Source organism: Tachysurus vachellii, chromosome 10, assembly GCF_030014155.1.
Source record: "Tachysurus vachellii isolate PV-2020 chromosome 10, HZAU_Pvac_v1, whole genome shotgun sequence".
Classification (NCBI taxonomy): domain Eukaryota; kingdom Metazoa; phylum Chordata; class Actinopteri; order Siluriformes; family Bagridae; genus Tachysurus; species Tachysurus vachellii.
In genome coordinates this window covers 122050-134343 of record NC_083469.1, presented here as the reverse complement: position 1 = coordinate 134343, position 12294 = coordinate 122050, and the positions used below count along the sequence as shown (strand labels likewise).

The following is a 12294-nucleotide window of genomic DNA, read 5'->3' as shown; positions in this document are numbered from 1 at the left end:
TGTTGATAAGCCTGATGGCTTGAGGGAAGAAACTGTTACACATTCCGGTTGTGAGGGCCAAATGCTACGGTACCTTTTACCAGATGGAAGGAGAGTGAAGAGTGTGTGTGAGGGGTGTGTGGAGTTAGGGGTATGTGTGAGGGGTATGTGTGAGGGGTGTGTGGGTTCATTGTGATGCAGCATTTTCTTCAAAGCCTACCAATATAAAGCCTAACCTATCATGGTCCTGTCACATCAATACTCTGGTTCAGCAGCATCTATTCCATCTCAGACGCTTAAGGGACTTTACACTGCCTTCTAAGGTGCTTCAACACTTCTACCTTCTACACTTGCACCATTGAGAGCATCCTGACAGGAAGCATAACAGTCTAGCACACAGGACAGACGAGCTCTCCAGAGGGTGGTGTGGTCAGCCGAACATACCAGCCACACTGAGCTTCCTGCCCTGGAGTTTATCTACAGCAAGCGGTGCTAGACCTAAGACAGGAAGATCATGAAGGACCTCAGCCATCCCAACAATGGACTTTTTTCTCTGTTGCAGTCGGGAAAGTGTTTCCGTTCCCTGAAGGCAAACACCGAGAGAATGAGGAGGAGCTTCTTCCCACAGGCCACCCGAGCCCTCAACCGACAGAACATCTAGAACTAGGTCTCTATGGATTCATACTCACACATGATATTACTATCTCAGACGTACCCTTTTGCACACCATACATCGCACACTGCACACATCACTTTGGGACTCTTTTTGCACTGGTCAATTTACATTACTTTGTACATTATCATGTATATACCATCGATCTAAATTATATACAGTATAACATACTCATCTGCATTCCACCTCATTCATTGCAATAGCACAGATCTGTTTTTATTTTTATTTGTATTTTTTATTTATATTTATTGTATCTTTTATATCTAAATTCACAGATCTGTTTATTTTTTCTCTCTATCTTTCTTATGCTCCTACATTTTTACATTTTCTTTTACATCTCACTATACTGTAAGTAAAACACATTTCATTATGACATACCATGTATGTTTATGTATGTGACATAAAATTTGAATTTGAATACAAAATGTTTACCACAATAAATAATATTTAATATGTTTTTTAAATCTACAGAAGTTTGAATGCATTTAACATTTGTGTGTGAGTCTTTTAGAGATTAGTTATAGAATTGATCTTTATTCAGAACTTGTCAAGCAGTGTGTGTGTGTGTGTGTGTGTGTGTGTGTGTGTTTACATCTACAATGCTGCACTGGTATTGAAGCTTGGGGAAGAGGCTCTGAGAATGAGAAAGTGACTGTGCAGCAATGAAAAAGAGAACTGTGTTTAAAGCACAATCTTCCATAATTCTGTGGTGTTCTGTGGATAGATTTGCTCTGAATGTGTTTAGGAGCAGAAAGGTTACTCTACAAGAAAATACACCACACACCAGCATCCTCCATTACAGTGTTCCACCACTGAGCTACAAATCAATATCTAGTTAATGTTTATAGATGACAGGAAGCCATCTGAACTTCGACATGTCTGTGACATCACTAAGAAAAGGACTTTGGGCTATATAACATAACTGAGAATGTAGTGTATGTGACATCACAGACAAAGTGAGTGTGGTCATGTGGACTAAGAAAGTGATTTACACTAAACATTTTGGGTGACTGACTGCTACATTAGCATTACATCTCCACTGTTAATTGTATTAAACAATTAAAGTGTTTGGTTCAAATTTAAGAAGCATTTATTTAGTAAAAATGCAATTTTCTCAGGATATTTCAATAATGTTAATAATGTCTGGTATTCCTCTCATTACAGAGACTTTCACTTCTTGCCTTTAGCAGAAGATGTCCTCTGTGTCCGAGTTGGGTGATGCGGGACGTGAAATGTCAAATAACGGAGGAGTGTGTGTTGTTGAAGCATGTCTGTCCCGAAGCAGCTGCAAAACTTCACATAAGTGTGACTCGAGTGCTCTAATGCGGTTTCCGAGTGATGTTAACTCGGTCCTAAGCTCAGCACGCAGATCAAGCAGCGCACTGTGAAGTGCATATTCAGGGATGGGTGGGACAGTGACCGGTGGATTTTTGTCCAGTTGACTGACCAAACTACGGTCTGTAGGTGTTCTAGTTCCACCCCCTTCATCCAGCCTCAGGTCACTCTTGGTAAAGCCACTATCATAAGAGTCTGTCTTTTTCAGATTACCGGGCTCAGGTGATTTGCAGCCACATTCAGGAAGAGTTTCCATTGACTCAGCTTTAGCTACATTGGCCCAGCTTTCTGGTTTAGCCCTGCTCTCCCTGAATCTTGCCCAACCCCGAGCGCCACGGCACTCTGATGCCTGGAAAATTCCAAGCGCATTAGGTGCTTGCAGTTTTTCCCGGTCTGAGACTTTCCGCACATGACTAGGCCTGGAATATGAGGGAGTGGGTGTGGCTGGGCTCTCAGTGACCGTTACAATGCTGGTGGTGGCCACAGGGTCAGGTGTGATGATGTCTTTTTGGGCCTGGCCCTTCTCAACATCCAGCTCATCATGACTGGTCCGTTCTGCAGCCATTCGTGCCTCTTTTTGTTGCCTAAATCGCTGGAACAAACGACGCACTGGATGATCAGGGGGTAGGTCAAGTGGTGCCTCATTCTTCCTCTTCAGCCGCTCCTCTTCCTCACGTTTCACATCACTGATCTTCCTAAACACAATCTGGGAAAACCACACACACAATTCCTCAATAGTGTATTATTTAACCCAATTATAAAAGACAAATTAGAAAAGTTTATAGCTGTTGTTTTAGATATGTAACATCATTAAGTGTAATTTTATACACAGTGCAAATAATTGAAATCTTTTTTACATTAATACAATATTCTGTAATTACCCTTGTCTGACAATAAACATCATTTCTCAGTCCATCTTACTGAAGCATCCCAGAATTCAGTTTTAATTTATGATCATTAGGAAAAAATATTAAAGTTGATAATACTACTACTACTACTACTACTAATAATAATAATAATAATAATTATTATTATTATTATCATAGATGACTTGTGAATCTGACTAAGATTTTGTTTCGCTACATTATGATATTAATATAAATTAAATTAAATATTTATGATGTTACTGTATTTATGTTACATTATTATGTTACTGTAACCACCCAAAAGTAATTAGTAATTAGCTTATATTGTCACGCCAACACTGGAATTTTTACCACATGATATATATTTGTTTGCTATTTCTAGTTAATTTTATAATTTTAATTTTTTTATATCACAACAACTTACCAACAGTTACAATTATTATTTTTTTTAGATGAACACAGTATTTTTTTAAATATATATACAGACTGAAGACTCATACACTTCACTGGCTATTAGAAGAACCGTTACTCCATGGACATTTTTGAAAATAAATGATAAACAATACAATAAATCCAAAACAATAACTTTGAGAAATCTAGTGAACCTGGCAGGAGTGAAAACACATTAGAAGTAGCTGCACATCTGAAAATCTGATCCACATGGGCATTTACATTTTACATTTCTGGCATTTATCCTGAGTGACTTACACTTTATTTCAGTTTATACACCTGAGCAATTATGGGTTAAGGCCTTATTGGTCCTGGGATTTGAATTCATGTACTTCTGATCAGTAGTCCAATACCTTACCACTAGGCAGTTACTTAGCTGCTGAAAAAAATGGTAGGACATTCTCAAATTCTGAGGCAAGAACACTGCTGTAGATCACTGCAGAGGAGCAGCTACCCCAAACACCAAGAACATAGATCATAGCATTGTCCTCTCACCCAGACAGGAGGACTGAGCAGGGCCTTTCTGGGAAAATCTCTGTGTTTAGATTTCTTGCAAGTTACAGGTAAAAATGGTTTGTAAAACAGTAGTGTTGTTTTCTTTAACAAAAAGGTTTTAGAAAAAAAGTTGATTCACCCTGCAAACTAAATTTAGATGATAAACCAGAATGAAGATCAGTGCAGAGTTCTGCACCATGCCATCACTGCCAATGCTTTTATTTCCTGCAATATTGTAATGTGCATAAAACATTGAGGTAGAGGATCCAAGTGCAGGTAAAGATTTTATTTAATCAAAAACACAAAGTAAGAGACAAAATGGGACAACAAACAGAAACACCGGCAACAACCAGAAAAGACAGGGACTCAGGGTTAAATACTTACAGGGAACCAATGACAAACGAGAACAGGAACACATGACTAACAACAACCATTGAGAACATGACACATACACAAGGCAAGAGAACACGAGGGCAAGGGAAGCAAGACACAAAAAACAGGTTAGAAAATAAAACTCATGAAATCCAGAACACAAGACAAAACACAAAACCAATGTTACATAATTCCCCCTTTATTGGCAGCTCCTGATGCCCTTAAAGAATACTCCATCCAACACAACAAAAAGTCCGTGAGGGTGGTGGAAAGGTGGAGAGGGGTGACATGGAGGGATAGGCCCATAAAGTAGGGCTGTAGCTGGATCCTTGTCCTAGATGATGGAACAGTGGTGGACCTAGACCATGGGGCAATGGGTGGTGGTACAATGGGGGACCTGGGCCATGAAGCATTGGTAGACCTGGGAAGTGGAGCAGAAGGTCCTGGTGCGATGGTGGTCCCAGATTATGTAGCATTGGAGGACCTGGGCAATGAAGTGTTTGCAGACCTGGGCCATGGAGCAGAAGGTCATGGTGCAGTGGTAGACCTAGATTATGGAGCACTGGAGGACCTGGGCTATGGAGCAGAAGGTCCTGGTGCAGTGGTGGTCCCAGATTATGAAAGCAGAAGGTCCTGGTGCAATGGCAGACCTAGATTGTAGAGCTCTGGCCGAACAGGTGACCAAGGCAAAGCAAAAGGTTCATGAACAACCTCCATTTTCACAGTATGGCATAAGTGCACAACCTCCGTGGTCGCATCTTGGCAGACAGGAAACTCAGGAACAACCTCTGTGGTTGCAGCCTGGCAGACGGGAAACTCAGTAAGGACCTCCATGGTCGCATCGTGGCAGCTTTGAAATGCAGGATCGACCTCCATGGTCACATCACGGCAGGTGTTAAACTCAAGAAGACCTGCTTGGTTGCATCATGGCGGATGTGAAACTAGGGAATGACCTCCGTGGTCGCAAAACGGCAAATGGGAAACTCGGGAATGACCTCTGTGGTCGCATCATGGCAGACTGGAAACTCAGGAACGACCTCCGTGGTCGCATCATGGCAGGCCAGCTCCTTGTGTGGAAGTGGCCTTTGATTCTTGAGCTGATGAACAATATGTGGCCCAAACACACCAAATGGTCATCACAGCAACATGAAATGTAGTTATTGGTAAGACCAGGCTCTGGCACAGCAGCCATCCTGGCTGAGGGCTCTTGCACAGAGGCTATTTTTTATGGCTAGGCTCAGAAGTGGTGGCCATGTTGTGAGCAGGCACTGACCCGGCAGGCATGACGTGAGCAGGCACTGACCCGGCAGGCATGAAGTGAGCAAGCACTGACCCGGCAGGCATGACATGAGCAGGTGCTGTCCCGGCAGGCATGACTTGAGCAGGCGCTGACCCGGCAGGCATGACTTGAGCAGGCGCTGACTCAGCAGGCAGGACTTGAGCAGGCGCTGACCCGGCAGGAATGACTTCAGCAGGTGCTGACCCAGCAGGCATGAATTGAGCAGGCGCTGACCCGGCAGGCATGAATTGAGCAGGCGCTGACCCAGCAGGCATGACTTGAGCAGGCACTGACCCGGCAGGCATGACTTGAACAGCCATCTACCCAGCATGGCATGACGTGAGGCATGAAGTGAGAAGGCACTGGTGTGGCAGGCATGACATGAGCAGGCACTGGCGTGGTAGGCATGACGTGAGTAGGCTTTGGCATGGCAGGCATGATGTGAGCAGGCTTTGGCATGGCAGGCATGATGTGTTCCTCCTCTGCGACACCCACAGTGAAAGTAGATCCACTTAACCTCAAAGCAAAGTGTATGTATTGTTCTAGAATCCAGTGTGGGTACGTGATGGCATTAACTGTGAAATTTCACTTGACAAACCATATCGGAAAATGTCACTGAGAGCAGTCATTAAATTTTACCTTATAACAGAGTTCAGAGAATTCCTCTACAAAATCCTCTGATTCCCCTGATGAAGGCGTAAAATCCTCACCGCTGGATCCATAGCATGGTCGGTTGTTCTGTAACGTGCATAGAACGATGAGGCAGAGGATCCAAGTGCAGGTAAAGATTTTACTTAAACAAAAACACAAAGTAATCGGCAAGGCAAAGACAAACTGGGACGAGAAACAGGAACACACGTAACAGCCATAAAGGACAACCACTACTCAGGGTTAAGTACATACAGGGAACCGATGACAAATGAAAACAGGAACACATGATGTTACCTTTTTGTAAACTATGTTACAAATATATTTATATGAAATCACCAATTGGGGATTTTTACAGAACCTGTTTTATTCTTTTATTGAAATATTTTCTTTTAAGACTTTTATTTTTGGCTTAAGGAATGCCTAAAGGAAGCATTTTACTTATTTACTGCTAAAGGGTGAGCTGGCACAGCAGGGTTATGATCTGGGCAATATTCTGCTGGAAACCCTTGAGTCCTAGAGTTCATGTGGATGTTATTCTGACATATAATACTTGTTGCAGACCAAGTCAGGAGACTCCTTCATGGTAATGGTGATTCCTAATAGAAGTGTCCTCATTTAAAATGACAAAGAGTTAGATCATAAGGTAAGGTACTTTATTGTCATTGTATACAATACAACGAAATTTACATTGGAACTCTCAGACAGCAACAAGTGCATCCAAACATAAAACTATAAAGGAATTTAAATTAAGAGGTAAAAAAAGAGAATGTTTTAGAATAAATAGAATACACTGTAAAAAATATTCAACATCGCACATAACTGTAATGACTTGGTTATTTGAATGAATTATTGAGATATATATTGAGATATATTGCACATTTACTCAAGAGACATGGTGCACTGTAGTGTGTGTCACAGCAAAATATATGTTTGGTATTAATTGTCTTAAGAGAGTAGCAGTAAAGGATAGGACTTTACTCATTAACAGTTGAAGGAGAAAGGAGTAAAAGCTATAGCTTAGAGTGTGGTGTGATCAGCTAAGAGCATCATTCAAATGGAGCTCCCTGACCAACAGTCCATCTACAGCAAGGCGAAGCTGGACCAAGGCCAGGAAGACAGTGAAGAAGCTCAGCCATACAAACAATGGACTCTTCTCTCTGCTGTGGTCGGGGAAGTGCTTCCGCTTCCTAAAGACTAACACAGAGAGAATGAGGAGGAGCTTCTTCCCACAGGCCATTCAGGCCTTTAAACAGTTGGACACCAAGAACTAAGCAACAATCAGACTTGTTTGTCATCACACTCAACACACACGCAATCTTCCCTTAGCACTGGCTATGTGCCAAAATCTTTTAAGCTTGCGGTTATTAAACCTTATTAAAAAACCTGATCTCGATCCAAGCCAGCTCTCCAACTATAGGCCAATATCAAACCTCCCCTTTATCTCCAAGATCCTAGAAAAGGTTGTAGCTCAGCAATTATGCTCATACCTACATAGGAATAATATTCATTAAATGTATCAGTCAGGCTTCGCCTGGATCAGGTCTTATTTGAGAGATCGCTATCAGTTTGTAGAACTAAATGGTGACTACTCAAAAGGTAATGTTTGGTGTTCCACAAGATTCTGTTTTAGGCCCATTGCTTTTCTCCCTGTATTTGCTGCCCCTTGGTGCAATTATTCATAATCATGGTATTAGCTTCCACTGTTATGCTGATGACACACAGCTATATGTTTCAGCTCAGTCAGATGTGTCACCAGTTTAATAAGATTGAAGATTGTGTGAAGGACATCAGACAGTGGACGCTTACTAACTTCCTCCTGTTTAACTCTGACACACAGAAGTTCTTGTACCAGGACAACAGACAACCAGAAGTAAGCTTTCTGATTACAGAGTAACTCTGGATGGTCTTTCTATTACATCATGTGCAGCAGTGATTGTTGGAAGCTCACATAAATATCACAAGATCATAAGATCAAGGTTGCACTATTGTATAAATGACATTATTTACATTTACATTATTTCCTGTCCAGTGTCACCCAAATGAGGATGAGGTTCCCTTCTGAGCCAGGGTCCTCTTCTTCCTCATATCATCTCAGGGAGTTTTTCTTTGCCACCGTCACCTCCGGTATATATATATAGTATGTGTGTATATATATATATATTTCTTTTTTTTCTCTTCTGTGTGTACTTCTGTAAAGCTGCTTTGAGACAATGTGAATTTACAATGTGAGTTAGTGAGCTTTACAGAATATACTGACTCATCGAGGCATGGACTCACGCAAGACCTCTAAAGGTGGCTATGGGATGTGGCACCAAGATGTTTGCAGCAGCTAATTAAAGTCTTGTAAGTTGAAAGCTGTAGCTGCCATCACCCCTCACCCCAGTGGATCAATCACTGCTCTACAATTATTTACAAATAAACTGAAATATAATTCACATACAAAATTGTATTTGTCATACATAAATCATACAGAGTATGACATGTAGTGAAATGCTGAGAAGACAGTCATAGCAGCATTTCACTACATGTGAACCACTACATGATTGTGTTGCCATTGAAAACCAGAAAAGAAAAGTAAACACTACTCATTTGTGCAACCAGCTTCAGAAACTTTCTGACACCATCACACAATACACCGGATTTATCCAATCTCATTACCCTTCTGACTGCTGTTCACACTGATTCTTTAGTAAGTTGCTTTACATAGCCAAACACACACACACACACACACACACACAGGTTATTGTATACTGGTTAATCCTGCCAGAATTCTCCTACCTCCATATGCCTGTGATCAGCATGAGGCTTTACTGCAGCCTAACACACACTGCAGTAAACACACACTGTGCCAGTTTTCAGAACAGATAATAACAATATTTTCTTCTTCAACATTTGGTGTGTAGAGGAGTGTATTTTACCCACTTAAAGGGTCTGAAGAAAGATCTATAGGAAATTACAAATGTCTGTACAAATGTTAGTCTTGTAAGTTATAAGTCTTAGTACAGTTAACAAGTAAATATCTCTCACCAAATCTCTTCCATACACACACCAGCACCTTTATTTACTTGAATGTATACAGCGTTGAGATGGCCTTTATACACAATTAAATTCACAGAACTCTTATCTATGGCTATAACAATAACGATTCAGTGGCAAGTCATCTAATATATTTCATCTAATAACTGCATGGATTTCACTAAAGGGCTGAAGACCAGGACTTGAATCTGGATACAGCTGAGGACTCGGAGGCTAAACTCCAGGCTCATAATCGACTGAGTCTGACTGAGACTTGACTCTGCTGCTTCCACTTTAAGAAGCCCACAACCAGTTCATTGGTTTGCTATTGTTCAGATAGAGACATTTAGCTCTGGCACCACGAGAGACTGGCACCATGCTGCTAGTTTCTCCACCTCATCAAGGAGGGTTGTTGCATTGATATTCAAACTAAGGCCCAAAATCACTGTGATTTTCTGATTTTAAACTCATTTTGCTCTCAAATCTCTAACTGAAAACATCATCAAGTCAGACTTCAAGTTGTAACTACAATGAAGCTCCTGGTTACACAACTGGATTTTGTGTTTTATACAGTCCACAGATCTAGATCAGGAAGGAATGAGTTATAATACCACTCTCAGTATTTAAAATGATTTATAATCAAATTCCATTTATTTGTATTTATTTCCATTTATTTGAGACAATTCCCATTGTCTCAAAGCAGCTTTACAGAGGTATAGAAACAGAAGAAAGAAAAAGAATAAAAATATATAATAATAAGAAGAAGAAGAATAATAATAAGAAGAATAAAAATAAGAATACAAATAAATAAATGAATATATACAATTAACGATTAAAATTATTTTAAAATACTCCATATCTATCCTTACCCCTAATGAGCAAGCCAGAGGCTATGGCGGCAAGGAAAAACTTGAGAGGACCCAGGCTCAGAAGGGAACCTCATTTGGGTGAAACTGGACAGGAAATAATGTAAATGTAAATAATGTCATTTCTACAACAATTTAGTTTACCACAGACCTAACACTAATTTCTTCCTGTCAAAGTCTTCAAATTATTGCTAATAAAGACCAGACTCCAACCAGGTGTAGAATGTCTGGTTTGGCGAAGAAGCTCCGTAAGAAGAGACAACCAGACAAGGAACCCGGAGCTTGTTTATGCTCCTACTGGAACATCCAGACAGTAAAGCATTACAATAATCCAACCTAGAGGTAACAAATGCATGAACTAGTGTTTCTGCATCATGTAATGACATCATATTTCTTTTAGCAATATTTCTGAGATGAAAGAAGGCTAACATTGTGGTATTATTTATGTGAGCTTCAAATGAGAGACCGGTATCAATAATCACACCGAGGTCTTTTACTGCTGCACATGATGTAATAGAAAGACCACACAGAGTTACTCTGTAATCAGAAAGCTTACTTCTGGCTGCCTGTGGTCCTGGTACAAGAACTTCAGTCTGTCAGAGTTAATCAGGAGGAAGTTAGTAAGCGTCCACTGTCTAATGTCCTTCACACAATCTTCAATCTTATTAAGCTGGTGACTCACATCTGACTGAGCTGAAACATATAGCTGTGTGTCATCAGTGTAACAGTGGAAGCCAATACCATGTTTATGAATAATTGCACCAAGTGGTAACATATATAGGTAGAATAGCAATGAGCCTAAAACAGAACCTTGTGGAACACCGAACATTCCCTTAGTTTGTTTAGAGTGGTCACCATTTGGGTCTACGAACTGATATCGATCTCTCAAATAAGACATGATCCAGGAGAGAGCTGTCGCTTTAACACCAACAGCATGTTCTAGAATATCAAGTAGTATAGAATGGTCAATGGTATCAAAAGCTGCACTAAGATCAAGTAACACCAGCAAAGAGACACATCCCTGATCAGAGACCAGTAACAGGTCATTTACCACTTTAACCAGCGCTGTCTCTTGCTATGATGAGGCCTAAATCCTGACTGATACAGTTCATGAATATTATTCCTATGTAGGTCTGAACATAACTACTGAGCTACAACCTTTTCTAGGATCTTGGAGATAAAGGGGAGGTTTGATATTGGCCTATAATTGGACAGCTGGTTGGGGTCAAGGTCAGGTTTTTTGATGAAAGGTTGGATAACTGCTAGCTTAAAATATTTCGGCACATAGCCAGTGCTAATGGAAGAATTAATTATCTTTAGAATGGGTTGGAGAGCTACTGCTAATATCTGTTTAGAGAAACATGTGGGTAAAGGATCCAGTATGCAGGTTGATTATTTTGAAGAGGAAATCAGTGAAAATCAGTCAGTCTCTTGAAGGGGATTAAAACGGTCTAAATATTGATCAAAAACAAAAATCTTATCTACCACATTATCAAATTGTTTGGTATTGAATTAATTATCAGAATTTTCTGCCTGATGTTATCAATTTTTTCATTGAAATAATTCATGAAGTCATTACTGCTACAAATAGATGGTGTGCTTTTCCACAGTGTTTTTATTCCCAAAAAAAATTAAAAAATTGTCTCCGACAATTACTGCTTTGAAACAACTAGGTTTGAAATGAAATCTGCAAATTCACAGAGGAATTCAGAATATAGTCCAGGAGGTCTGTAAATAACAATTAGATGAACTTATTTTTTAGCCATAAGAGCTTTAGATGCAAGAGATCTTATATTTAACAGTCCTAGCTTCAGATCAAAGGTGCTGGCTGTGCATTCACTATGATCTAATTTTATGCAAATAAGGTTATTAAAACAAATTTTCTGATTGTTTATAGTTTATAGTTTGGGAAACTAGTCTCTATATTATGAACCCTGGGTGACAACTCAATGCAGCCAGCAGACTGTCGGATTAGCCTGCATAACTAGGCCTGTTCTTAAACTATGTGCTATGCTGCAGGAAATGAGAGCAGCACCTTGCCAACTGGGATGGACACCATTTATTCTCAGCATTAGTCTACTACAAGTGTTTACAAAAAAAATGTCATGGTGTCCATCAAGCTGACCATCGTCACATTACACACATTCATCACCTTCATGATGGAACTTCAACACTGACACACACTCTTGTTGCTCTTGTTTAATCAGATTAAACCCTGGCTCTGTTTCTGCACCACATTTAGCCCACTGGTGATTAATTTCTTTAACACACAGATGAACAAAACACCAATTTCTACAAATTCTGAGTCTCACA

General features: G+C 40.2%; 1 protein-coding gene across 2 annotated transcripts in view; it reads right to left on the bottom strand.

Moving 5' to 3' along the window:
- Positions 1–1820: 1820 nt before the first annotated feature.
- kcnh1a (potassium voltage-gated channel, subfamily H (eag-related), member 1a) overlaps positions 1821–12294 on the bottom strand; it is a 54716-nt gene continuing 44242 nt past the window's right edge. For both annotated transcript variants that reach the window (XM_060879033.1, XM_060879034.1), the window contains one exon: positions 1821–2693. In XM_060879033.1, the coding sequence (XP_060735016.1) occupies positions 1836–2693 (858 nt within the window). In that variant the 3' untranslated portion in view covers positions 1821–1835. The remainder of the gene's footprint in view (positions 2694–12294) is intronic.